This window comes from Crocuta crocuta, unplaced genomic scaffold (assembly GCF_008692635.1).
Source record: "Crocuta crocuta isolate KB4526 unplaced genomic scaffold, BGI_CrCroc_1.0 scaffold288, whole genome shotgun sequence".
NCBI lineage: Eukaryota > Metazoa > Chordata > Mammalia > Carnivora > Hyaenidae > Crocuta > Crocuta crocuta.
This window is the reverse complement of record NW_027532607.1, coordinates 735,901-761,371: the sequence shown is the minus strand read 5'-3', so window position 1 is coordinate 761,371 and position 25,471 is coordinate 735,901. Positions and strand designations below refer to the sequence as shown.

Genomic DNA, 25,471 nt, shown 5'->3' with positions numbered 1-25,471 from the left:
CCCCCCCTTGAGATTTTAAGATAAACCATTACATTGCCTAGGAGGAAAGGCCTTTGCAAAGGTCCTGGTGTTTTCAAGTAAACAGCTTGATGGATTTCTCTAAGTGTTTGACCTGGTTGCTTTAAATGCCTGTTTACAACTTTGTATGTGTTACGGAGTACAGTCTCTGGCCAACTTACTGATATTGATGGTGTTTAGATGTGCTGGCGTGAGAAAGGATCTTCTGTCTAATTATGCCACATTGCTTTACCATTAGGAGTAGTTTTGCTTCCTGGAGAGCCCAATGCAGTCTGTGGTTCTTTCCTTGCTTAGAAATAGTGAATTACTGCTTGCCCATTGTTTCATCAGCTTCAACATCTTCTCATTGCCAACTGAATATCCTTGGATATCAAATATAATTTTCTACCTGCTTTTGTCTAACATTCATTATTTGAAATTTAATGAAGGACAGAAAAGAGGTGTTTTGTTTTTAAGTTTGCTGAAGGGGTTGGCTGTAGATCACCTTACTGTCTTTGGTTATTGAAGATTCTGTATATGATTTAGTGGTTGGAAATGGAAATCTATCTTTCCTTATGTGTATTTTTTTCTTCTTGCACTAATGCTACCTTTCAGTTTTGATTATGGGAAATTTCTCTGGTTACTCAAAGATTAATCAGCATACTTAGTTTCTTGCTCTGTGAAAGTGTAACATTCTTATTTTTATAAGTATCTAAAGGGAAATTGTTGGGGTATAAATTGGATTTTAATATCTACTGGCTGAAAAGGTATTTTTCTTAATGGTAATTAGAAACTCCTGCCCCTTACCCCCATTTTATCATAGCATGTCCTCCTATTTTATGTACATCTGTGTATATGTATTTTTTTTTAATTAATTTAGTTTTTGAGAGCTAGAGACCATGTGAGCAGGTTAGGAGCAAAGAGAGAGGGAGTTACAGATTCCGAAGCAGGCACCAGGTTCTGAGCCATCAGCACAGAGCCCAACGCAGGGTTCGAACTCATGAACCATGAGATCATTACCTGAGCTGAAGTCAGATGCTTAACCAACTGAGCCACCCAGGCACCCATGCATTTATTTCTTTCTAATTAGACTTTTGGGCTCATGGCACTATTATTGGTCCGTATATGGCTTTATTTCAAAAGTAATATACACCTGTGACTCTACTGCCCAAGTCCATGACTGCTAACACTAAGAACTTATCTATAAGATCCATCCCCTTTTTCTGTCCTAATTATCATTTTCCTTTTTTTCTTTTTTAGTTGCATTATATATCTGTATTTGCCTAAAAAAAATTATAAGAAAGACGACAAATGGCATTTCTGCCCCTCCAGCAAATATTCTAAGGCAATGGTAAAACATGTACACACAGCTTTTAAAGTTTCTCCAGGTTTCTCCAGTAATCTCTAGGTTACTCTTGCTTAGTCTAAAACTTTACAGAAGACAGTATACTATAAATTGCCTTATTCGGGACCTGGATTTTCAACATTATGTTACTAAAATTCATCTGTACTATATTGCTCCATTGAGCAAATATACCATAAGTTATTCATTCTCCTCTTGGTGTGTGTTTGGGTTTTCCCTTGGGATATTTTATAAATAATGTTTAGTGCCCTTATTTTGCAAATGCCTCCTGGTATATGTGTCCTAAAGATCTTTGGGTTCTGTTTTCAGTATATACCCATAAATAGAATGATTGGGATTACTGGGTGGTAAAGTGTGCACATACTCAACTTTATTGGATAATGGCTATTTCTGTTATTTTTGCTGCTTAATAATACCTTAAACTAAATGGCAAGGTTTATTTACAGTCATAGAGTCTGTGGGTCAGAATTCAGGAAACAGTTGGAATGGCTTGTTTCTGTTTCAGGATTTCAGGGGCTCAACTGGAGAAGATTCAAAGGCTGGTGGTCAACTAGAGGGTCACTTCCAAGATGGCATCTTCACTCATGTGTGGTACCTTGTTAGGGAAGCCTAGAGTGCTTTGCTCAGCTGGGACCCACTGGCCAAATGCACCTGCATAACAGCCTCAGGGTTGTTAGACCTCTTACATGGCATCTCTGTGTTTTAGCAAACAAGGGTGGGATCTGTCTGTTCATTTATAACCTGGCCTGGGAAGTCCCCTAGCATCCCTTTTCACCATATTTTATTGACAAGCAATCATAGGCCCTTTCATGTTCAAGGGGGAGAGACAGACAATACAGCATTACTCTTGATTATTGAGATTGTTTGCCATTAAAAAATGTTAAAGGCTTATAGGCCTGTTTTTGTTCTCTGTATAAAATAATTCCTTGGGTTGGTGGGGGTGGGAGGCGCCTGGGTGGCTAGGTCGGTTAAGCATTTGACTCTTGATTTCAGCTCAGGTCATGATCTCATGGTTTGCAAGTTCAAGCCCCTCATCCGGTTCTGCACTGACAGAGCAGAGCCTACCTAGTATCCTTTCTCTCTCCCTCTCTCTCTGCCCACCATGCTTGCACACTCTAATAAAGAAACTTTTAAAAACAATTCATGGGTCCCAAGTCTTGAAAGAAAATGATGTAACTTTTACTCACTGTTAGAAAAGTTTTTGAACTCTCTTGGAGAATAGAAGTTGGAGGACTGTTAATGAAGACTGTAATGGTAAAGTTGATATTACACTATGAAGGAAGTCACTGGTAGAGGCTGAACAGAGGAGTCACACAATGAAAGTGAATTGAGTTCTGTTTCTTCCTGAACTACTTTGAATGTTTTGTGCCTTAATTGAAAAAATTCGAATAGTTTAAGGAGTTACTTGACTTATCATCATTTCCTTTGAGGAATACCATAGTGTACCCCCTTATCCACAGTTTCACTTCCTGAGGTCTGGAAGCAGATGATCCTCCTTATAGATCACCAGAAGGTCAGTAGTAGCCTAATGTTGCATCATTTACTTCACTTCATCTAATCATATAGGCATTTTATCATCTCACATCATCACAAGGAGGGTGAGTACAGTACAGTAAGTATTTTGAGAGAGAGAAGGTGACCACATTCATATAACTTATTCCAGTATATGGTTGTAATTGTTCTATTTTATTATTGGCTATTGTTGTTAATCTCTTATTGTACCAAATTTATAAATTAAACTTTATTATAGGGAAAACATAGTGTATATAGGGTTCAGTGCTATCTGAAGTTTCAGACATCCCCTGGAGGTCTTGGAACATACCCCCCGTAAAAAATGAGGGGCTACTGTATATGTAGCTGGGCTCTTCCTAACAAAATCTGAAGTGCTAGATGTTTAATTTTTGTGTGGTACAAAGTCCTCTCTCAGTTGTAGGTTGGGTCTAGTTCTCTACCATACGTCTTGGGTAGAGACGGTTGTCTTACCTGTGAAAGACTTGGCTCCTGGAGTTCTTTTCTTTTTGGTTACTATAATTAGTAATGTGAATTCTAAAACTAATCAGAAAATGTGTAGTGAACCAGACTGTTTCTGTTGTGTTTTTCAATCCTGGAGGCTCTTTCCCTGCTTCATCACATTGGTGAATAGCCTGGTGAATAACCCACTTTCCAGCACTTTTGTGGCATCTGCCTGGTGTCTGTGACCAGCTTAAGCAATTTTATGGCCGTCCTCTATGATAACCCTAGTGATCCGTGGGGAAACATTAAAAGCTCTGCGTGCATGTTTGGCAATTGCCATGGGATTTCTTCTTATAGCATTTCTGCTTATCCTATCTCTTGATTCCCCTAGAGATGTTTGGATTGCTTGAACACACTTGGTGGGAGCGAAAATGTCTTACAAATAAACTGTTTCTCATTTGTAATATCCTAGTGAAATATTTGTCTTTAATTTGAAGTCACATATAGTTGTCTGAAAAACTATATATATATTCCTATACCATCATGTAATATGCCTCTAAAATTACCTTCATCTCTCAAATGTATGTTTTTCCTAGGATTTCTGTTCAGCTTTCATGAGCTGTCTTGTTTGATGGCTGGGGTGGAAGGGTTGATCTAGAAGTTTTGGCTGCTCTCTACAGCTTTATACTTCTGCGGTAGGGAAGAAAGAGCAACTGTTGTAAATTCTTTATGTTCTTTAAAATAATTCTGCTTGCCTTATTAAAAAAAAAAAAACAGTTAAGTATTGTAAAAGAAATGCTGGAACAAACTTAATTGTGATCTTTAGTAAACATTTCTAATGAGATGGACCTCTTTCTACTTGGACAGACCTTTAGAGAGTGTCTCATTTTAAAGGGGGAGACCATTAAATAAAAACTGTTCTAAAGCTTTATCCAGACTGAATCTTCAAAGTGATGTAAAACCTTCTGGAAAGAAATGAACATTTCTATTAAAATGTTGAAGCAGTTGTCTGATGAATTTAAGGAATTAGTATTTTTTTCCCTGTAGCTAGTTATCTACTCATGAAATTGTCAGCTGTCAGTCAAGAGTCTAATAACTTAATCAGACATTGTTTTCATTTTGTTATCTAGTTAAAAAATGGTTCGCCATACTCTTTCCTTTTAAACATCCATATCAAGAATTATCATTGAATTGGTACATTAGAGACATTTTTTCTTGATTACAAGATTACAATGTTAACACGTGGTCATCACTAAACTAGGGAAAGCATTATTATAAACTATCAAAAATGTAGTATTCTTAGGGGAAACTTGAGAGTGGCATGCTTAAAAACATTATATATTGCCTTTGTTCTGCAAGTTAGGAAATTAGTGTCTTTTATTCCCACTTCAGAATTCATATGTAAGAATAAGATTTTTGGGGGGGGGGACTTAACCAGTTTGATTCAGGTTTTAGTTTTAGGTGTTGGGTTACTTAGGGTGTGTTTACGCTAATTCTAAAGTCAGGGTTCTTAACAGTAAAAGTGATAAATACATAGTTCCTAGTGCAGGAGCTCTTTAGCATAAACATAAGTAGCTTCATAAAAGCTAACTAAAGAGACAAAGCTTACTTTGACACACCAGTTATTTTGGTTTGTTGTTAATTAGTAGGCACCTTGTTTGCAGGATATGCAAACATGCCCTTAAACTGGAAACAAAATGTTGAGCCTCATGTTTGTAAGATGACACTTAGGAGCAAAGATGAAGTAGAATTTTAGAGCCAGAAGGACACCAGAGATGAGTTTTGCAGTTGAGGAGTCTTGAGGGCCACTCAAGTATGGAATAGATTGGGGGCTTGACTTCCTTTAATGGTGGAATTCTTTATTAGTTCAGTATAGATGTTGCCATTTGGATGATCAGTGTGTGTTTTCCTATTATTCATGTGGTCCCTGCTTGTTTATAAGAGTGGATCATTAGTCTTAATTTTATATATTTTCATTAGGAGGAAAATGTCAAAGAGGGTGGTACTGATCAAGTAGTCCTACTTCTGAGTCAGTGAAATAGTTGTTAAGTTTTTAAGAGACATTTCAGCCATAATTACTGGTGCCAATTAAGCCAAAATAATTTTTAAAAATCAGAATTTAATTATTTAAAATGTTTCTTTTTGAGAGAGAGAGAGAGATAGCATGATTGGGTGTGGGGGGAGGAATAGAGAGAGGGAGAGAAAGAATCTGAAGCAGGCTCCGGGCTCTGAGTTGTCAACACAGAGCCTGATTTCTGGCTCAAACTCATGACCCATGAGATCGTGACCTGAGTGAGCCAAAGTCAGATGCTTAATTGACTGAGCCATCCAGGAACCCCAAATCAGAATGTAATTTAAAAAAATTTGTTTAATGTTTATTTTTGAGAGAAAGTGAGCGAGTTGAGCAGGTAAGGGGCAGAGAGATAGAGAGAGGGAGACACAGAATCTGAAGCAGGCTCCAGGCTCTGAGCTGTCAGCACAGAGCCCACATGGGGCTTGAACTCACAAACTGTGAGATCATAACCTGAGCTGAAGTCAGATGCTTAACCAATTCAGCCACCCAGGTGTCCCCAGAATGTAATTTTAAGCTCATGTTGGCATGCCAAACTCTTCTGAGCATCCTTTTCTGATATTTTGCTTTCTTTAATTGCGTGACTGACAATAAATTGACTTCTGACTCTAGGAAAGTCATTTACTCTGTTAGGACCCATTTTGGACTCACTTTGACCACTTAAAAAACTGACATACTTAGAGATAATGTCTGAGGTTTCTTTTGATTTTAAAGTTTTTGACACTTTGAGAGAGTGATTTAGATTTAGACTTGGAATCATCATGACTTCATCAAGATCCTAAGACTTACAAAATCTGTCTGAGTCTTATCACTAAGGGAGGGAATTTTGTTCAAGAGTCTTTTAGTGAATTAAGCACACGCTCCCTTTTTGACATAATTTGTGTAAAAGTTGATTTGGCAGTGATAAGTTTCTTAAGTTTATACTGTCCCACCTGTTAGAATAGGAGCTCTGGGCCCAAGTGCCCTGGTTATGTCTATTTCAAGTTTATTTATTTTTGAGAGGGAGAAAGAGGGAAAGTAGCGAGGGAGGGGCAGAGAGGTGGTGGGGACAGAGGATCTGAAGAGGGGTCTGTTGACAATGCAGACAACCCAATATAGGGCTCAAACCCACGAACCCAGGAGATCATGAGCTGAGCCAGAGTTGGACACTTAACAACTGAGAAGCTCTTCAGATTCTTAACAGTGTGAGTTTGGACAAATTACTTCCACCTTTTGTGTTAATTTCCTTAAATTCCTCATTGTATAGTGGGGTGATGATAATACCTATTTGAGAGAGTCTTTAAGTTAGATGAATTAATATATGCGAAGTGCAGTGTTCTGTACATAGTAAGTACCATATTTGTGATTTTTATAATTTCTGTTACTTAAGAGGAAACATTAGTAAAATGAAGTAAAACTTAAGAACTCCTTATTATGTGATCATTGTGCTTTTTTCTCAGACCAGTTGAAAATCAGAGACTCTAACATAACTGTATTGCCATTATTCTCGGAGCACATAAAAGATTTTTCCTGTGTGCTTAGGTTTGTTTTTGGTTTTTGTTTTTGCTTTTTTCGGTTTGGTTTTGTTTTTGTGTGTGAGTATTGCAAGAACAGGTTTTTAATGAGTTAAGATGAACAGTTACTGTGGTTACTTGTCAATCATCCTGAATTGGTGAGTGAGTGTATGTATCATCACTTTTTTTTCAGTGAGGGACCCTACAGGGTAATCTGTCTGAATCTATTTCCCTCATCATCCTCTAGACCTCCATATGCAGAAGGTACTTGGTGTCAAGTTCCTGTTTCTCAAGTGTGTTAAGGAATACACATTTGTGAAGACAAATGCTTGTCATTAGATGGAAGGCACAGAGCACTAGTGGTAGCTTAGTTCACCTGGGTATGATAGTCAGAATTTAAGAAGGTCAGTAGCATCTACCGTTTCTTGAGCACTGCCTATATGCTAGATATATTATGTTAATTAGCACTACTTACTGATCTCTCTCAATTATTAGGACAGTGAAAATGTTTTTCTTTTTTCCTTCAGTCATTTTTTTAAAATGATTTTATTTTGAGGGGGCAGAGAGAGAGGGAGACACAGAATCTGAAGCAAGTTCCCTGCTCTGAGCTGTCAGCACAGAGCCTTGACTTGGGCTCGAACCCACGAACCACCATCGTGACCTCAGCCAAAGTTGGATACTTAACCAACTGAGCCACCCAGGCGCCCCATGTGCCTTTAGTCATTCTTTAATGCAAGCTGGTTTGATCTCTGAGGGCTGACTAGGTTATTAAAAATTAATTCTTTAGAGTTTGAAGGTGGGATGGGCAGGGAATAGATTTATATAGTATGTGGTAAAGAAGAACCTGACAAAATAATTTTCAACTTCGTGTGGAAGAATGTTCAAAAGGAAAGAAACTTTGAAGTATTTTATGTATGTCCTGCAGTTCAAGATGCTAACTCTTTAGGAAATGGTTTGAAAGAGTGTGGGAATTGAAATGTGAGAAGTTTGTTTTACTTGTGAAAGTATCTAGAACATTTATAGTACCCTCAGTAAGCATCCATTCAAGTGGTGTATGGTTGGTGTTTATATGGATCAAATACATTGCTGGCAGATTTCATTTTCTGATATTTTGTTCCTGATCTGTGTAGGTTTGGAATGAGCGTGTGGACTATAGTTTTGTCACCCACTTTGGTCAAGAGAGGGTAGAGTGGCTAATGGGGATCTGTTGGCACCAAACGAGAAAGTAGGTTAGCTTCACTCAAGGATTACTTTGGTTTTTATGTACAATAAGGAAAAGTTAGGACTGTAGTTCTAACCTCTCTCCTCCCTTCTTTACCTTTCTGTTTTCCTCCCTTCCTTTCAACAAGTACTTGACTACCTCTTCCATGCCAGGCATTGTTCAAGACACCAGGGACATGATAGTAAACAAAAGTCCCTACTCTTCCAGAAGAGGTTCTAGTGGGAGGGATGGAAAGGAGAGAGAATTATGTGTTTGGGGAGGGTGAAGGCTTGCAATTTTAAGATAGGGCAATAAAAGAAAGCCTTCATTGGGGCGCCTGGGTGGCTTAGTCGGTTAAGCGTCTGACTTTCACTTAGGTCATGATCTCGCGGTTCGTGGGTTCGAGCCCCGCATCAGGCTCTGTGCTGACAGCCAGCTCAGAGCCTGGAGCCTGTTTCAGAGTCTGTGACTCCCTCTCTCTCTGCCCTTCCCCTGCTCATGCTGTCTCTCTCTCTCTCTCCTAGAAATAAATAAATAAGAAAGAAAGAAAGAAAGAAAGCCTTCATTGAAGTGACTTGTGAGGAAAAAACCTGAAGAAAGTGAGGATGTCTGCTTGGAGATGGCAATTAAAAGGCCCTGTGGTTGATAGCTAACCTGGCAAGTTCAGTGAACAGTAGTGAAAGCAGTGACTAAGAATGAGCCAGGAGAGTAGGAGATGACACCAGAGACCTAGCAGGGAGGGTGGTAGTAGGTGGTGCATGACCATTTGGGACCAAACAGGTCATTATAAGGACTTGGAGTTTGTAGTTTTTTGATCTTTGGTCATTTTGAGAGATGGGAAGCAACTAGAATTGATTTTGGTGAGAGGAATGGCGTTTTATAACATCCTTTTGTACAACAACATTCTGGCTGCTCTATATTCACACTGAATAGCCTGAATTCAGTCAAGGATGAGAGCCAGACCATTTAGGAGGCTCTTGGCTATAACCTGGTCTCTTTGGACCAAAACAGTGATGGTGAGGTGACAAAAAAGTATTAGTGAATGCTAGGTAAATATTGAAGATAGTTCCAGTAAAATTTGCTGAGACTGGGTGTGTGTGTGTGTGCGTGCACGCGCGTGCGTGCGCTGGGGAAAGGAGGAGGTGTGTGTGAGAGAGAAAAGAGGGGGTAAGGACTTAGAGTTCAGGATAACACCAAGGTTTTTTATGTAAACTGATCAATCCAACTGAAGGAGGTTTGGAATGGTATAAAGGATGGGGAAGAAGGAGTATCAGTTTTGAATAGTAAGATTGAGATGCTTCTTAGACATTCAGATGCTGGTGTTGAGTTGGCAGGTGTTTACAGGAATCTGCAATTCAGGGGAGCAGTTCTGACTAGAGATAAGAATTTGAGAGTCAGAAATAATTGACCATACTTAAAGCTATGATACTTGATAAGATCCACTAGGAAGTGAGTGTAGTAAGATTTAGAGGTATGGGCAATTGGAGTCTTCAAAAGAATTCAAAAAGGCAAGAGAAATATCAGGTTAACATGATGTCTTGAAAGACAAATGAAGAAAGTATTTTGAGAGAGTGATCACCTGTGTTAGATGCTGCTAATGGTTTGAGTGATATGGACTGAGAATTGGATTTAGCACAGTGGAGGTCATTGGTGATCTTGAATAGCAGTTTCAGCCCAGTAGTGGGGGTGAGAACTTGGAACTTGGATTTAAGAGATAACGGGAGGAGAGAGATTAGACATAGTGAGTCTTTGTTGTAAAAAGTAAAGAGAGAAGTGTAATAATGTTTTTCCCTGGCCTCCTATTGTTTGCTGACCTCCTGAGCATTCCCCTTTTCTGTTGCTGCAGAACTTGTCTGGTATGGTTGGTGGAGGGCGGGGTGGTGAGTGGGTATTCCTATTCCATCCAGGGGAGTGATGAGCCTTTCTGGGCCACTTTTGTTGCTAGGCTGGAAGTTAGGAAATCCTAGGCCAGGGTTACCTTTGATTGAATGGGATTTTTTAAATGCCATCACACTCTGTTGTTCTTGTCTTGAAGTCCCTAACCCGTTCCTTCATTTTTCCACCTTTCAGAGCTTTTCTTTGATTGCCTCTTGTGTTATTTCCAGGGTTTATAGTTGTGTTTTTGCAGGGATGTGCTGGAAGAAGAGTCCATACCATCTTGCCTGGACCAATTGATTTTTGATTCAACTTTATTTTCTTTGAGATGAATCCTTTTATTCCTGAACCTCAGTAGCTGAGTAGTGTTTCTGAACGTATGGTCTTGCTCATTTCTTGCATAGGAACTATCGAAGAAGCTTCTTTTCATGCAAGTCCCTGGGACTCACCGTAACTCTCAGATAGTTCTTTTTTTTTTTTTTTTATGTTTTATTTATTTTAGAGAGAGAGAGACAGAGACAGCGTGAGCAGGGAGAATCAGAGAGAGAGGGAGACACAGAATCCAAAGCAGGCTCCAGGCCCTGAGGTGTCAGCACAGAGCCCGACACGGGGCTCAAACCCACAAACTGCGAGATCATGACCTGATCTGAAGCCAGACGCTTAACCGACTGAGCCACCCAGGTGCCCCTCAGATAGTTCTTATACACACTGAAGCTGGAACATCATTCCTGGACATTGAGCATTGATAAGAATCTTGGCTTTTTCATATTTCCATTCCTGGCTCAATGATTATAGGTAGCTAGCTAAATGGTAGGGCCAGGATTTGGAGTTTAGCGTTTACTAACTCCATCCACTATATTCTTTATAACAAGCTGTGTTTTGTTTTTTAAATGAGAAGAACATTTCCTTATAGCAGTTCTGTTATTATATAGTTATTCTATGAGGCTGAATCCATAGATTCTTTCATTTTTCTAGAGATCGCCAGAAGCAGGTTGCCCCATGGAAGAAGTGGTGCCTGGCATCCTCCACTCCACTCTAACTCCCAAGGCTGGGGAGTTAGGAAATGATGAAGATACAAGGGTTGTTTTCTTTTCAGTCTGTGATGTTTATGAGAAGTTTCTAATTCCCCTGCTGTTTGGAATAAGTACTTTTAAGTTGTAAGATACGCTCCTTTTCAGTCTCCTGCTTAGGTGAGTGGACTAGATAAAAAAAAAATCGTTACTCTTTACTTTATGGGTTCTTGAACAAGTGGGACTATTTAGGAATATTCTAACCTCAGTTTGATTTTTGAAAAGTTCTAAAATGGAATCTACTCTAAAAGTGTAGACTCTGTAGACAGAAAAGTAACAGAAAATTGATTGGTTCACTCGGAAGGAGCCACTCTGGGGTAGCAGGTTTTGTATAACTGAGAGTCTTTCAGTATTAACTTTGTCATTTGCTTTATTCTTGAAGCATAACAGAGTCCTATTCTCTAAAAAAGACACAGTAACTAGGCCAGTGTTTTGTTCTGAATCTTCACACTCAGTTTTTGTCTAGTCCTTCCGCCAGCCAAGAAGAACTGTAAGCTACTTCCATCCTTCTTTGTCATGCTGTGTTTTTCTCCATTGGAATACTTCAGTGTGTCAAAGGCATTCTGGGTCTTTCAAGCTTCAGTTAGGTGTGGTTTTTTGGGGTTTTTTTGTATTTTTTTACAGTTTGAAAATTAAGCAGGATAAGCCATTACCTAAATAAGTCTCATGTTATAGATTTCCTGGAATTCTTATTTGTAAACTACATGTATGCAGATACCATTGAAAATTGAACTACAGTTAAAACCACATGGTAGGTAGTGCCCATAAAGAGGCATGGATAATCTAGTTGAAGGCCAGTCAAGGTCTTCATGACATGACTTGAAAATACAGAACACGTAAATAACAAAATAAGAGGATCACACTAAGCTTGAAGAATACACAGTAATGAATTCCAAGCTAAAGTTTGCCAGGAAAAACTTTGCCAGAGGAAGGTGAGCTTCAGGCATAAAAGATGCACCTGAGTGCTGCTGAGGGGCTGTTGAAGAATTACTACATTTTTTGTTTTTACTGTGCATGGCAGAATTACATATTATGTGAATGTTACCATGATTAATAAAAAGTCTAAGAGATGGGGATTGAGAAGAGTTTGGAGTACCTTAAATCTTTAAGGTTGGGTGTGTTTTAGCACATCTTAGTCTTAAATATGTAAAAATTAAATGTATAAAAGTAGAAATAATTTGTTGATCTGTACTAAATAAACACTAAATAACAAACTAAAAGTAATTTAAAGATTGAGTTTATAAAGTTAAAAAGTGTGAGCTTTGTTACAAGGATAACAAACAGTAAAATCTACTTTTTGTCCTTTAAAAGGATAGATCTGTTTTTTTCTACAAATAAATTGCAAAGAGAAAACATAAGATCTCTGTTAGAAATTTGAGGTGCATTAACCAGATGCAGTGTGTGGATCTTACTTGTGTTTGATTTAGACAAACCAATTGAGACAGTCCAGGATACTTAACATTAAGGAATTATTGTTTTTCAAATTATGAAAGTATATAGTATATTATACTACAAATATATGATACACGGTATGGTATGGTGTGTGTGTGGGTGTATATGTATTTATAATATAGTATATAGTATACTATATTTTGTGTGAATTTACCTTTTAGAGCTACATATGGAAATATACACAGATGTAATGATCTAATAGTTGGGATCACTTCAAAATTCATGGGGATGAGAGAGAGCTGTTTTAGATGAGATAAGAGTGGCCAAGAGTTCATGATTCTTGAAATTGGTTGATGATTATGTGGGAGTTCATTATCCATTAGCTTGTATTTGAAAGTTCATTTACAAAGCGTCCAAGATAAATGTAAGAACATAGGCCAAGACTAAAACTACTTAATATTTTTTCATAAAATTAACATGGATTACAGAGTTCTTTGTGATCTGGCCCCACCTACCCATATCCAGTGCCAACTCCACTGCATTCTTCTCTTTGTTCACTGTCTGAGCCCCAGGTGCACAGTCTTGTATACATGTTAGCCCCCAGTATCTTAAGCACCTCACCACATCCCCCCACCACTCCTGAGACCTTTAATCCACAGTAAGTTTGCCTGTCCAAGTCCTGATTTATTCTTTGGAGCTTAGGTTAAATGTTTATAACACAGAGAAGTGTTCCAGATCTGATGTCATAGTTAAACATTTTGCATGATTATTTATTAATATTTGTCTTGCCCATTAAACTCTAAGCTTAATGAGCCACAGTTCTTGTTTGTTATTACTGTATCCCCAGCACCTACTACAATCCCTGGCAGTAAATAATAGATGCTTAAATATTAAATAGCATTCGGAGGAGGTGGAAGAGTTCATGATGGTTGATAGTTTGGCTGAAATAATTTTGACAAAATACACAAATCTCTTTTCAATTTCAGAAGTAATCTGGTTAGGCAGTAGGACAAAAGGATTCAACCCTCAGAGTCTTTATCAGGATGAATTGGCAGTTTAGAATTGGCTCTGGTACATTTATTTCTGATTACTACTACAAACCTCTCTAGGAAACTTATAACCAGTTAGAATGATAGATACAAACTGTTTCTTAGCCCATTTTCATCTAAGTTTTTTATATTACAGCTAAAACATGAAAGATATATGATGATAGACTCCTCCCCACCCTGTACTTTATTCCATCTCTGTAAATTTGGGCAGAAGGTAATGTCATTGAAGTTGTCACTGAATACAGTGGTCTGTTCATTCTTAATGAACTGCAGTTGAACCTTGAAACAACATGTGTTTGAACTGGGAGGGTCCGCTGTACATGGATTTTTTTTTTTTCTATAACTACAGCACCATAAATGTTATTTTCTCTTTCTTAGGGTTTTCTTATTATTTTCTCTAGTTTCATTGGAAGAATACAGTAACAAAGTATCTGTTAATGACTGTTGTTAAAGGTAAGGCTTCCAGTCAGCAGAAGGCAGTTAGTAGTTAAGTTTTGGCATCCCTGACCCCCCATGTTATTCAAAGGAAACTGTACTTTAGTTTTGCTGTTCAGAGTGGAGCTTCCTTTAGGTGACTCTGCAGCCAAGCACTCAAACTCAGAATTCTACTGCTAACTGAAACCCTATTTCCTGTATTTGTCTCTCTCTTTGAGATTTATTTCTCTTCTTTTCCCTTCTTTTGTATCTTTTATGATACAGAATTGAAATCCAAGGTTATGTTTATTTAATCTTTTCTAATACACATATTGTACTTTGCAGTTAGGGTTTTATCATTTTATGAATGCCATGTTTCCGTGAGGCAGATGTTGCTGTTATTTCCAGAGACTAGTTTTCATGTTTAGGTTCACATAAAGTAAATAAAAGTGAGAACTTGGTTTGAACCTGTGTTCCTGCTCTTTCCCCTGTTGGTTTCATACTGCTTTTGAGCTAGTTAGTGAATACTTGTATATACATTTTTTAAATAGGACTCTCAATAATGTCAAGATTTTCTATTCTTGTGACCCTGACTCTTGCCCTGGATACCGTGAATCTAGCAGCCAAATGCTCTGCATGTTCAGCGATGATCTCAATTTTACTTGATTGTATTGGTTTTATAAGTCATCTAAAGAACCTGGAGATTCAGAATCTTGCACTCTTGGAAGTAGCACATAACTCTGAAATAATTTAGGTGCCAGTTTTTTAACATAGTACTGTGTAGCTTGCCGTGGACAGTCATTTTTACTTTTTAATTTGTTACTAGAACTTATTTTACATAAAGTGAAAGAACTGGAAATAGAAATGAAATCAGAATCAAAGATGGAATTACCACCATTCAGATCTTTCCAGCATATTCATTATTATTTAATGAAAAAAAATTTTAAATTCCGGATTAGGAGAAAGTATCATCCACCAGCACTGTTCTACTGGATTTACATGTTTTCCATTTGGACTAGAACTAGGTGATTGCATTAAAGACCGTACTAGGTCAAGTATGACATGGTTCAGTGCCCAACTTTAGTGTTACTTTTAAGTAGAAAGTCAACTTGTGCTAGTTTATCTTTGAGAAAAAGGAAGTATCTCCCACTGCTGTTTGTTGCTATACTGTCTGTGGCAGTGCTGTAGGCATTGAAGATAGGGCTTATCAAATAGAAAGAGTTGTTATATTAGCAACTTCTTTTGTTGAACTCATTGACAGGAAGTTACCATTGGGTATAATAAAGGGCATGGTATTGCGAATTCTTATTTTTCTCTGTGTTAGCAGAAATTACATTCCTTAATGCTTTTATTTTAGCAAAGTTAGTAGTTAACACCACTTCTGACTTGATTCAGATCATCTGAATGCAATAGAATCTTACAGATCTTAGGGTTGGTGCAATAGAAGAGGGTTTTTTTAGTGATACCTTTGAGGATTCAATGTATAATTCCTAATTTGTAATAAAAATAGGAGCTTGGTTGCCACATTTAAGAGAGGTTAAATCTTCTTACATAAAAGTCCCCGTGTTGATCTGTTTCTCCTCTTCTAATGAAACAATTCCATTAAAGATGATTTAAAAAAATTAAAAACAAAAATCACTTTCTTTGTTTTCTGTATTGGCCAACATGTAAGCTGAACCCTGAATTTTCAAGTGCTTTCCCACTGTGTAGTTTCAAAGTGTTTATAAATAAAAGAGCTTTTTTAGAGGAAATGACTTTTTGTTCAAGTAAGTACCATAAATATTTCTATAATCTTGGATCGTATAAAACATCCTCAAGTCTGGATATGTGGTAATATTCTTCTAACCCACTAAAAAGAACCCTTAAAGTATAAATTCACATAGCTAAAAAAGAAATCTATTTGGGTCGCATGAGTGGCTCAGTTGGTTAAGTGTCCGACTTCGGCTCAGGTCACGATCTCACAGCTCGTGAGTTTGAGCCTCACATTGGGCTATGTGCTGACAGCTCGAAGCCTGGAGCCTGCTTCAGATTCTATGTCTTCCTCTCTCTGCCCTTCCCCTGCAAGCGTTCTCTCTTTCAAAAATAAGTAAACATTTAAAGAATTTAAAAACGAACTCTATTTATACAGCATGTACTGTTTTATACAAATAAATACTGGTATGTAGCTGGCAACATTAAATGTATTGTTCATGTGGTATTACCAAAGGAAATATTGGTACTGTATCTTCCTGAATTTAGGTAACCAAAAATCAATCCATAGTGTAAAATTTTAATAGATATTTTTATACAGCACATGGAGACAAAGTAAATTTAACAATAAAATACTTATAAAAGAGCAAAATATGAGTTAAAGTGAATTCCCACTCAGATAGTAGCCTGGAATATATAGACATTTTTTTTTTCCTAGGAGAGAGAGAGAGAGAGACAGCGTGAGCAGGGGAGGGTCAGAGAGAGCGGGAGTTACAGACTCTGAAACAGCTCCAGGCTCTGAGCTGGCAGTCAGCACAGAGCCCGACACGGGGCTCGAACCCACGAACCGCGAGATCATGACCTAAGCGAAAGTCGGACGCTTAACCGACTAAGCCACCCAGGTGCCTCTATATAGACATATTTTGATATAAACTGGAGTAAAGCCTACAGCAGAATCATAGATTAGGAGGCATTCTAGGGGGCGCCTGGGTGGCTCAATCATTTGAGCATTCAACTCTTGATATAGTCTCAGGTTGTGATCTCACAGTTGTATTGAGTCCCATGTCAGGCTCTGCACTGAGCTTGGAGCCTGCTTGGGATTGACTGACTGACTGACTGACTGACTGACTGACTGACTCCCTCCCTCCCCCTCCCGCTTCCTCCCCCCCCCCACTTAAATAAACATTAAAAAAAATTTTTAGTGTCCTGCACAGATAACACAGTTAAAACAATTATTTCTCTAATTGTTAGCACAGAATAAACAACAAGAATTGAAAGACTCATCTGTTTTGGAATCCATATCTTTTTTTATTCATCATTCATAAGGACTACATTAAAAACCAATCATTAAATAATCGTCACTCTGCATCCTTAGTTATGTACTCTTTTTGAAGTCTATATAACTAATAATCAGTGTCTCTTGTTTTAATCTGTAAATTATCAGAGTAATAAATTTACATTTTTGAATATTGGGAAATCCACCTCTACCTCTGGTAAACTGAGGTTCTGTGGCATGTTGTATCTGTAATGGGAAAAAGAGAGAGATGTGAAGATTTTATTCTTGGAATAATGTTGAATGTTGTTTTCCTCTATCACTGGAGTGTGGTAACATCTTCATAGGTTACCTCCAACTTGTTAACTATGTACCTCTCTCACTTTTGCTAATAGTTTAGCTTTTGCCCATATTGCTGGTATTTTAAACACAAGATACTTCTTGGGACATTTGGGTGGAGTTTTCCATGTTTTCATTAATTACATTACAATATTGGGACAACTTCCTATTGAAAGTCATTTCTAGTGCTAAACTGTCATATGACAAATGTATCTGTAGAATGAAACCTGTTCATAATTTGGGAATTTCAGTATTCCCTTTATGCTGTCTGTCTTTAATTAGTTTATTAGCCGATTTCCAAAAAAATCTTACTAGGAGGCTCACTTTATTGTTGATACTTAGAAAAATACCTGTATTGCAGACTTGTTAGTTTTGACCTTAGGAAAATTTAAAAGGGCTATTCCTTAATATCAAAGAAAAATAGTACTTATTCATCAAAGTTCTTATGAACTGAAATGTTTTAAGTAATTTTCTTTTCTTTTTATATTCTCAGACTTCCAAACAGATTTAAAAGTGTTTGGGTTTATTTCTCCTCCCCACCCCCTGGGACATCAGACAAGAAAGAAAAATAAAATCTTTTGGTTAAGATTTGTCTAAATTCAGAGATAACAAATAGGTTTCATCTTTTTTGTCAATTTAGAGTGCTTGGTGTCCTGGAACACTGTCATGAGAAGGCTTATGAGCTAAGTTCAGGATCATTGGAAGAGACTGCCAGGATTCTTTGTCCACCAAGAGTGACTAAAGAGGAAGTGCTGTAAATTTGCCAGGAAGTGGTTCTTTCTTTTGCTTTAGCTTTCAACATTAGGGTTTTGTTTTGGCTAGCCACTGTCAGTTGTTAAAATAAATTTGTGAATATACTGGCATTAAATGGATGTTGTGTTTTATTAATCACTTTTTGTTTTTGAATTGCTCTTTTACAATATTTGACCATCCTTACACTTTGTTTTCTTGAAGACTTAAGATTTGAAAAGAAGCCACAAGAGCTGTATGCTTCTTTACACATAATAGTGATGGAAGAAATGAGATTTGAGGGGAGTTTGTTTAGGAAAAGTAGTGTGTGACTTACGTTAGGAGTAGTAGCTGGGGAAATTATTGGAGTAGCCCAGTGGTGAACAGTATATGGATATTTGGTGTCGTGATAGCTTCGGGAATGAATGACTTGTAAAACCAAGAGTTTGCTGGATAGGAAAGGGGGGAACCTTGTAGAGGAATGACAGTTGGAAAGTGGCTCTGCAGGTTAACTAGTCTTGCCTGTTTTAGAAAAGGGGGAACATTTTTATAGTTCAGGAATGATCATTAAGTGGTTATACTTTACTTCTTGAGGTTCTTTCCTGAACTTGAGCTAGAACTAGACCTGCAGCCAACATTAATCCAGATAATTAATACATTTTAAAAAAGTATCTTTACAGCTTTTACTGATCCCATCAAGATTAGGTAACTATAAAATCTCTCCTTTCTACAAGAGAAATAATTGGATAATACTTTATGACAGTAGTTGGCCTCAGTGGCTTATTTTTGGACCACATAAAATAAAAGTAAAATACCATTGCTATCCTTGGTCTTAATTATAATGGTATAATTAGGAATTAACTCATTTCTGGAACACCTGGGGGGCTCAGTTGGTTAAGCATCTGACTTTGGCTCAGGTCATGATCTTGTGGTTTGTGAGTTCCAGCCCTGCATCGGGCTGTCTGCTTGTCAGCACAGAGACTGCTTTGGATCCTCTGCCCCTCCTCTGTGCTCGCTCGCTCTCTCTCTCTCTCTCTCTCTCTCTCTCTCTCAAAAATAGACATTTTTTTAAAAAGCTAAAAAATAAAAGTATTAACTCATTTCTAACCCTACTATGGTTTGATGTATTGTCTTTTATTATTGACATTATACTGTTTTTTTACCCCATCAGTAGACTTTGTGAAAGTTCTCTTAATAGCCATTTAAAATCATTGGTAGTGACTATGTATATCCTTCCTGACTGGAGGTGGGACTATGGTCAGTGTGACTACTGCTTTGTTGAAAATGAATTCTGTGGAAGATTGTCAAATATTTTGATTACAGAATATACTAGGTACCATATATACCCTTTAATATTTAAGGAATGTTAAAATGTTGTCATATTTCTATCAGACTTTGTTTTAATTTTTATTGTATTTTTAAAAGTTTTTTATTTCTTACAATAATCTCTACATCCAGCATGAGGCTTGAACTTATGACACCAAGGTCAATAGTTGCACACTCTTTCGACTGAATCAGCCAGGTACCCTAGACTTTTTGTTTGTTTGTTGTTTTTTTTTTTTAAAGTGTTTGTTTATTTGGGGGGGGTGTGAAGGGGCAAGAGAGAGGGGAAAAAGAGAGAATCCAAAGCACGTTGCACACAAAGCACAGAGGCCATGACCTGAGCTGAAATCACGTGTTGTACGCTTAACCAGCTGAGCCATCCAGGTGCAGGTACCCCTGGAGTTTTTAATTTTTTTTTAATGTTTATTTGGTGGGGGCGCAGAGAGAGAGACAGAATCTGAAGCAGGCTCTAGGCTGTCAGCCCAGAGCCCTATGTGGGATTTGAACCCACAAACCATGAGACCATGACTTGTGGCAAAGTTGTACACTTAATCAGCTGAGCCACCCAGGTGCCCCTGTTTTTGTTTTTGTTTTTTAATGTTTTATTTATTTCTGAGAGGGAGAGAGAGAGACCGCATGAGCAGGAGAGGGTCAGAGAGAGGAGACACAGAATCCGAAACAGGCTCTAGGCTCTGAGCTAGCTGTCAGCACAGAGCCCGATGCAGGGCTCGAACCCACAAACCGTGAGATCATGACCTGAGCCAAAGTCAGACGCTTACTTAACCGACTGAGTCACCCAGGCGCCCCAGTGTCTCTGTTTTTAAAGAAGAATCAAATATTACGTTACAGGTTGAGCTGAAATCTGACTTCTCCATTCCTTTTCTCAGCACCCTAATCCTGAATTATTGAGTATCTGTTTTATGCATGTTTTTATATATACTATATGTATTGGTAACAATTCTTATTTTATGTTTATTCTTTTTAGTTTTCTTACAGTTTTCCCATTCCATATTGTTGAGATTTACTCATGTTGATAGATATACTAATCAATAAAAATAAACAGTATTCCATTAAATTCTTTTCACTATTCTACAGATCTTTTGTGTATAATGTTAGCATTTGTTGGTGTTCTGAATAGTGCTTTAAAAAAAAAAACATTTTCTACATGTTGGCACAAAGCAACACTTCAAGGTTTGCACAATGATCTTAACAGTTTTGCTGAATTCTTAGCTTTAATAATTTGTGGTGTCTTTTGGATTTGCTGTGTAGATGATCTTTATTGTTTATATATGTCTTATGTAACATAGAAAATACTTCTGTCTCTTGAGAATATTTCTATCTCTTCTCTGACATTTCCACAGGATCACGATACTAGAAGGCAAATTCAGCTAGTTAATTTGGGAAGTATCTATACTTCCCAAGTGTTCTCCATGTGTGTCTTCTGACTCACACACACATGTATACATACAGTCTTGGGTTTTTCTTGTTACTAGAGTCGGTTGGTATAAAGGCCTTTAAATGTTAAAACCCTCCCATTCCCATTTGCTGTAAATGGGTGCTTTGGGATTTCAATCAGTTTCTTTCCTTTTAGGAGGCGCAGGTCAGAATGGAGATGGGCTGCAGACCGAGCAGCTATTGTCAGCCGCTGGAACTGGCTTCAGGCTCATGTTTCTGACTTGGAATATCGAATTCGGCAGCAAACAGATATTTATAAGCAGATACGTGCTAATAAGGTAAGAGATAAACGTCTGGTCTTTTTCAGCCCAGTTAAAAACTACCATTATCCCTTTTCTTCCCCATCCCTCAATAACTCTTAGCTATGTCAAAGAGAATGGTTTAATGTGATCTGCTATAGTGGTTTAATTTGTTTAAGGGCCTGATGTTGTTTAGTGTAGTGCAGACAACACTATTAGTTAATGTTAAATTGAACATGTGTTTAGAACAAAACAGTTCCTATATTTTGGCTAATAGGAAACATAAGAAAAAAGACACTATATAATGTAAGCCATTGATGCAACTCATATTTGTTATATTTATGGAAAAGTGATGATGACTGAGGATTTCATCTTGATTTTTTTTTTACTTTGATGCATTTCTGTTTTACCACTAAGCTTCCCTTGCTTTCTTGAGGAAAATAGGGTTTTTTGTGAAAGATTATTCCAGTGAAATTAGACCTTGGCATTTGGGATTTTGGGTTTTCTGTGCCCTCCTGTCTGCAAAGGACAACAGAACTTTTCACTTTGACACTGTCTAATGTGGTAGTTTTTCTTCTTAAAAATCAACTTAGAAAAAAGTCCCTTACTCAGTTTGGGTTTGACTGAGAGATAAATGTACATGGAAAAGCCATCCATTTAGCAAACGGGTGAGTGCCTACCATGTATGAGGCACTGTTCTCGTTACAGGGGGTCACAGTGATAAATAAAAATCCTCCTTTCATGGATTTTACATTCTTACAAGATTTTGTTTTTTTGTGTGTCCTCCTATCTGCAGAGTCCTGATTCTTCTCATAGAACTATTGTCTTTGAGCTTGACACTGTGGTGGTTTTGTGGTAGTTGATCAAGCTCCAATGACTGGACACTGGTCTAGATGAAGAGTCGACTGCTCCTAAAATAAGTGTCACATCACTTTTTTTGTCGTGCCCTGGTGCTGGTCAAAGCCTCCAGAGAACTACTATACTGTAGACTGTGCATTAAATTAATTAGTAGGCCAAAAGTTAAAGGATGACCAGCTGACAAAATACAGTGATAAGAGTTTGAACTAAAAGTCTACAGCCTCCCATATACGTCATCTAAGCTTTTATTCCAAAAATTCCACTGAAGTGCTCTTCTTGTTGTTTTTTGGGGAAGCATTTTAAGGACTCCATTCTGTTACCTGTTTTGATGACAATTTTAATTATGCCCTTTAATAAAATTCTAAAGCATACCATAATACACATCTTTAGCCAAGTCACATCATGGATATTTTTATGTTCATCAGTTTGGGGAAACTTTCTAAAAAGTCTTAGATATTTCTAAATATCTGGAAAGTATTTATTCTGGAGTTTGTGCATATATTAACTATCCAAATGCCAGGCTTGGGCTTGATGATCTTTGGTTCTAGTGCTTTCTTTACCATACAGCTATATACGCTTGGGAAGAGAAGTCACTGAATCTTTCTGAGCCTTAGTTTTCACAGTCTGTAAAATAAGGCATTCACAATTACATTTTCTTGCTCTGCAGTCTGAATACACAATGTTACAAAATTGTGACAGGAAGAGTAAAAGTTTAATGATAATCCTAATAATTCATCAAGAAAATTGACACCTTTATTAAATATCTGCATTTATACAATGTCTGTGTAAAACAAATGGATTAGTTTCTTGGGGCTGCTGTAGCAAAGCACAAATTGAGCAGTAACTTAAAACAACACAAGTGTATTTTTTCACAGTTCTGCAGGCTAGAATTCTGAGATCAAGGTGTCAGGAAGGCCATGTTCCCTCTGAAGATTCTAGGGAAGGAGCCTTCCTTGCCTCTTCCTAAGCTTGTGGTGGTTGCTGGCATTTCTTCGTGTTCCTCCATTCACAGCCGCGTCATTCCACTTTCTGCCTCTGTCCTCACGTGTCGTCTGTGTGTCTGTGCCCACGCTTCCCTTTGAGAAGAACACCAGTCATATTGGGATTTAGGGCCCACACTGAAGGGTTCATTTTAACCCAGTTATATCCACAAAGACCCTCTTTCTAAATAAGGACACATTTATAGGTTCTGGGTTGTATAAATTTTGGAGGGATACTGTTCAAGCCTATATAGCATATAAGCAATGAAATTGACCCCAAAGATAAAGTAACATGCATTTGGTCTTATATCATTGTAGTAATAGAAGTCTTTGGGCATTTACCATGTGTCAGGCACTGTGGTAAGCGTTTTATTGTTACTTACAAATTTAAAGGTAAACCAGTAGAGGGTCAGAGAGGTAAGCAGTTTGTTCATGGTCAAGTGAACATGTAATCACAGAGCTGAGATGTGAGCATCTGTTGCTCAAGTTAGCAGTTGCTTCAAGTGCTTGACTACTTTTCGAGTTATTAAAGTGGGAGGTTTTTAACTGCCTGTGTTTTAATAAAGTGGACTGATATTTCCATTTCCCATCCTGCTCCAAGATTTGCCAGAATTGCCTGAGTAGTATAGACCTTTTCATGAGATAAATCTAGGTTTGGTGGTCAACTGTAGATTGTCTTAGGTTGGGGAATTAGAAGGTGAGGCTTTCTCTTTTTAAAGATTTACTTTCTAAGCATGTTAACATTAATTTTCCTAAAGTAACATATTCCAAAAAAGAAAGTATTTGAAAGCTACCACCAGTTGACTACCAATTTCTGTTCTGTTAGAAGTTAAATGTTAACTTCCAGATTTAGAGAGTCTTGAGAGTTTCTTTAGGGAGTAATGATTCCTTTTGCTTTTTGGAAAAAGGATAGTGTTTAGGAACTCCTCTGTACTCTACCTTTTTTTTTTTTTCCCCCCTCCTCAATTTGAGAGGTGGTAGGGGAGAGACAGAGAATCTGAAGCAGGCTCTAGGTTCAGGTCAGAGCCCGACACGGGACTCTATCCCATGATCCTGGCTGGGATCATGACCTGAGCCAAATTCAAGAGTCAGATGCTCAACCAGCTGAGCCATCCAGGTGCCCCAACTATTGTGTTGTACTTTATTATTATTATTATTTTTATAAATAGTTTATTGTCAAATTGGTTTCCATCAACACCCAGTGTTCATCCCCACAAGTGCCCTCCTCTATGCCCATCACCCCCCCACACACACACACACACCCATCAGTCCTCAGTTTGTTCTCAGCATTCAAGAGAGTCTCATGGTTTGCCTCCCTCCCTCTCCCCCACTATTTCCCCCCTTCTTTTCCCCCACGGTCCTCCGTTAAGTTCCTCCTAATCCTCCTATACGTGCAAACATATGGTATCTGTCCTTCTCTGCCTGACTTATTTCGCTCAGCATAACACCCTCAAGGTCCATCCATGTTGCCAAACACGGCCAAATATCATTTTCTCATTGCCATGTAGTATTCCATCGTATAGATAAACCACATCTTCTTGATTCATTCGTCCATTGATGGACACTTAGGCTCTTTCCATGTTTTGGCTATTGTTGAGAGTGCTGCTATGAACTCAACTATTGTATTTTAATTTTTATATTCAGTGAGCTTGTTTTAAAAAAAAAGCTCCCATGCCTTAAGAGCGAGAAAGAAAAACACTTTCTGTACCTGCAGTGTGTACTATATACAGGTATCTTCATGTATGTTATTTTTTTAAAAAATTGTTTTTAAGGTCTTATTTATCTCAGAGAGAGAGAGACAGCATGAGCAGGGGAGGGTCAGAGAGAGAGGGAGACAGAATATGAAACAGGCTCCAGGCTCTGAGCTGTCAGCACAGAGCCTGATGCGGGGCTTGAATCCAGAAACCGTGAGATCATGACCTAAGCCGAAGCCGGATGCTTAACTGAGTGAGCCACCCAGGTGCCCCTCTTCATATATGTTACTAAATGCACAGAGAAAATCTTACAGCTTACAAGTGTGTAAGAGACCGAGCTAAATTTGAACCTAGGGCTATTTTTCTGACTCCGAGCATTTTCTTACACTCTTTTCTATCTTTCTCATCATTTGTCACTAGCATATTTATTGAAATTTCATACCTACTACATAAAACTGAGGGGGGGGAAGCAAAGGGACCAGATGTGTTCTGTTGCTGAAGGAGACTTTCTCTTAACACAGTCTTCAACATCCATGTGTAATATAAAATACATCATTTTTCTTTTACCTCTTCCTTGACTGATCTGTGAAGTTACACAGCAGTTTTAACTAAAAATGGACATATTTCTGGGAATAAGAGGTGGAAGAGCATTGAAATTCCTGGATAGAAAAGGAGCTGAATGAAATAGCAGAAGCCTAGAAATATACCTTTGTCTTCAGAAGTGATGTTAGGCAGTTTATCTTCCCATCCTAGTGGGGTTGTAAGGCACTGTAGACAGCTCTGTCTTTTCTGGGTAGCCCAGAATGGTTCTTGTGGAGCTCATTTAGTGAGGTCACTGATTTGTTTTGAGATGAGTAAGGAAGATTGACCTACGCAGAATGAAAATGGGAGCAAGCATGTGAAATTACATCTTAATTCTGTATTATAAATTAAGAGGTGATGTTTTTTAATCTTGACTCCATATATTATACAAATTTGGTGAAAGAGAAGCAGTTAACCCAAGTCTACAACTTA

The 25,471-nt window shown here is 37.9% G+C and overlaps 1 protein-coding gene across 3 annotated transcripts in view; it reads left to right on the top strand.

The window, feature by feature from the left end:
- The window catches only part of KANSL1 (KAT8 regulatory NSL complex subunit 1), a 174,694-nt gene that overhangs the window by 102,376 nt on the left and 46,847 nt on the right, over window positions 1-25,471 (top strand). For all 3 annotated transcript variants that reach the window (XM_077780285.1, XM_077780286.1, XM_077780284.1), the window contains one exon: window positions 20,823-20,964. In XM_077780285.1, coding sequence (XP_077636411.1) covers window positions 20,823-20,964 — 142 coding nt within the window. The remainder of the gene's footprint in view (window positions 1-20,822; window positions 20,965-25,471) is intronic.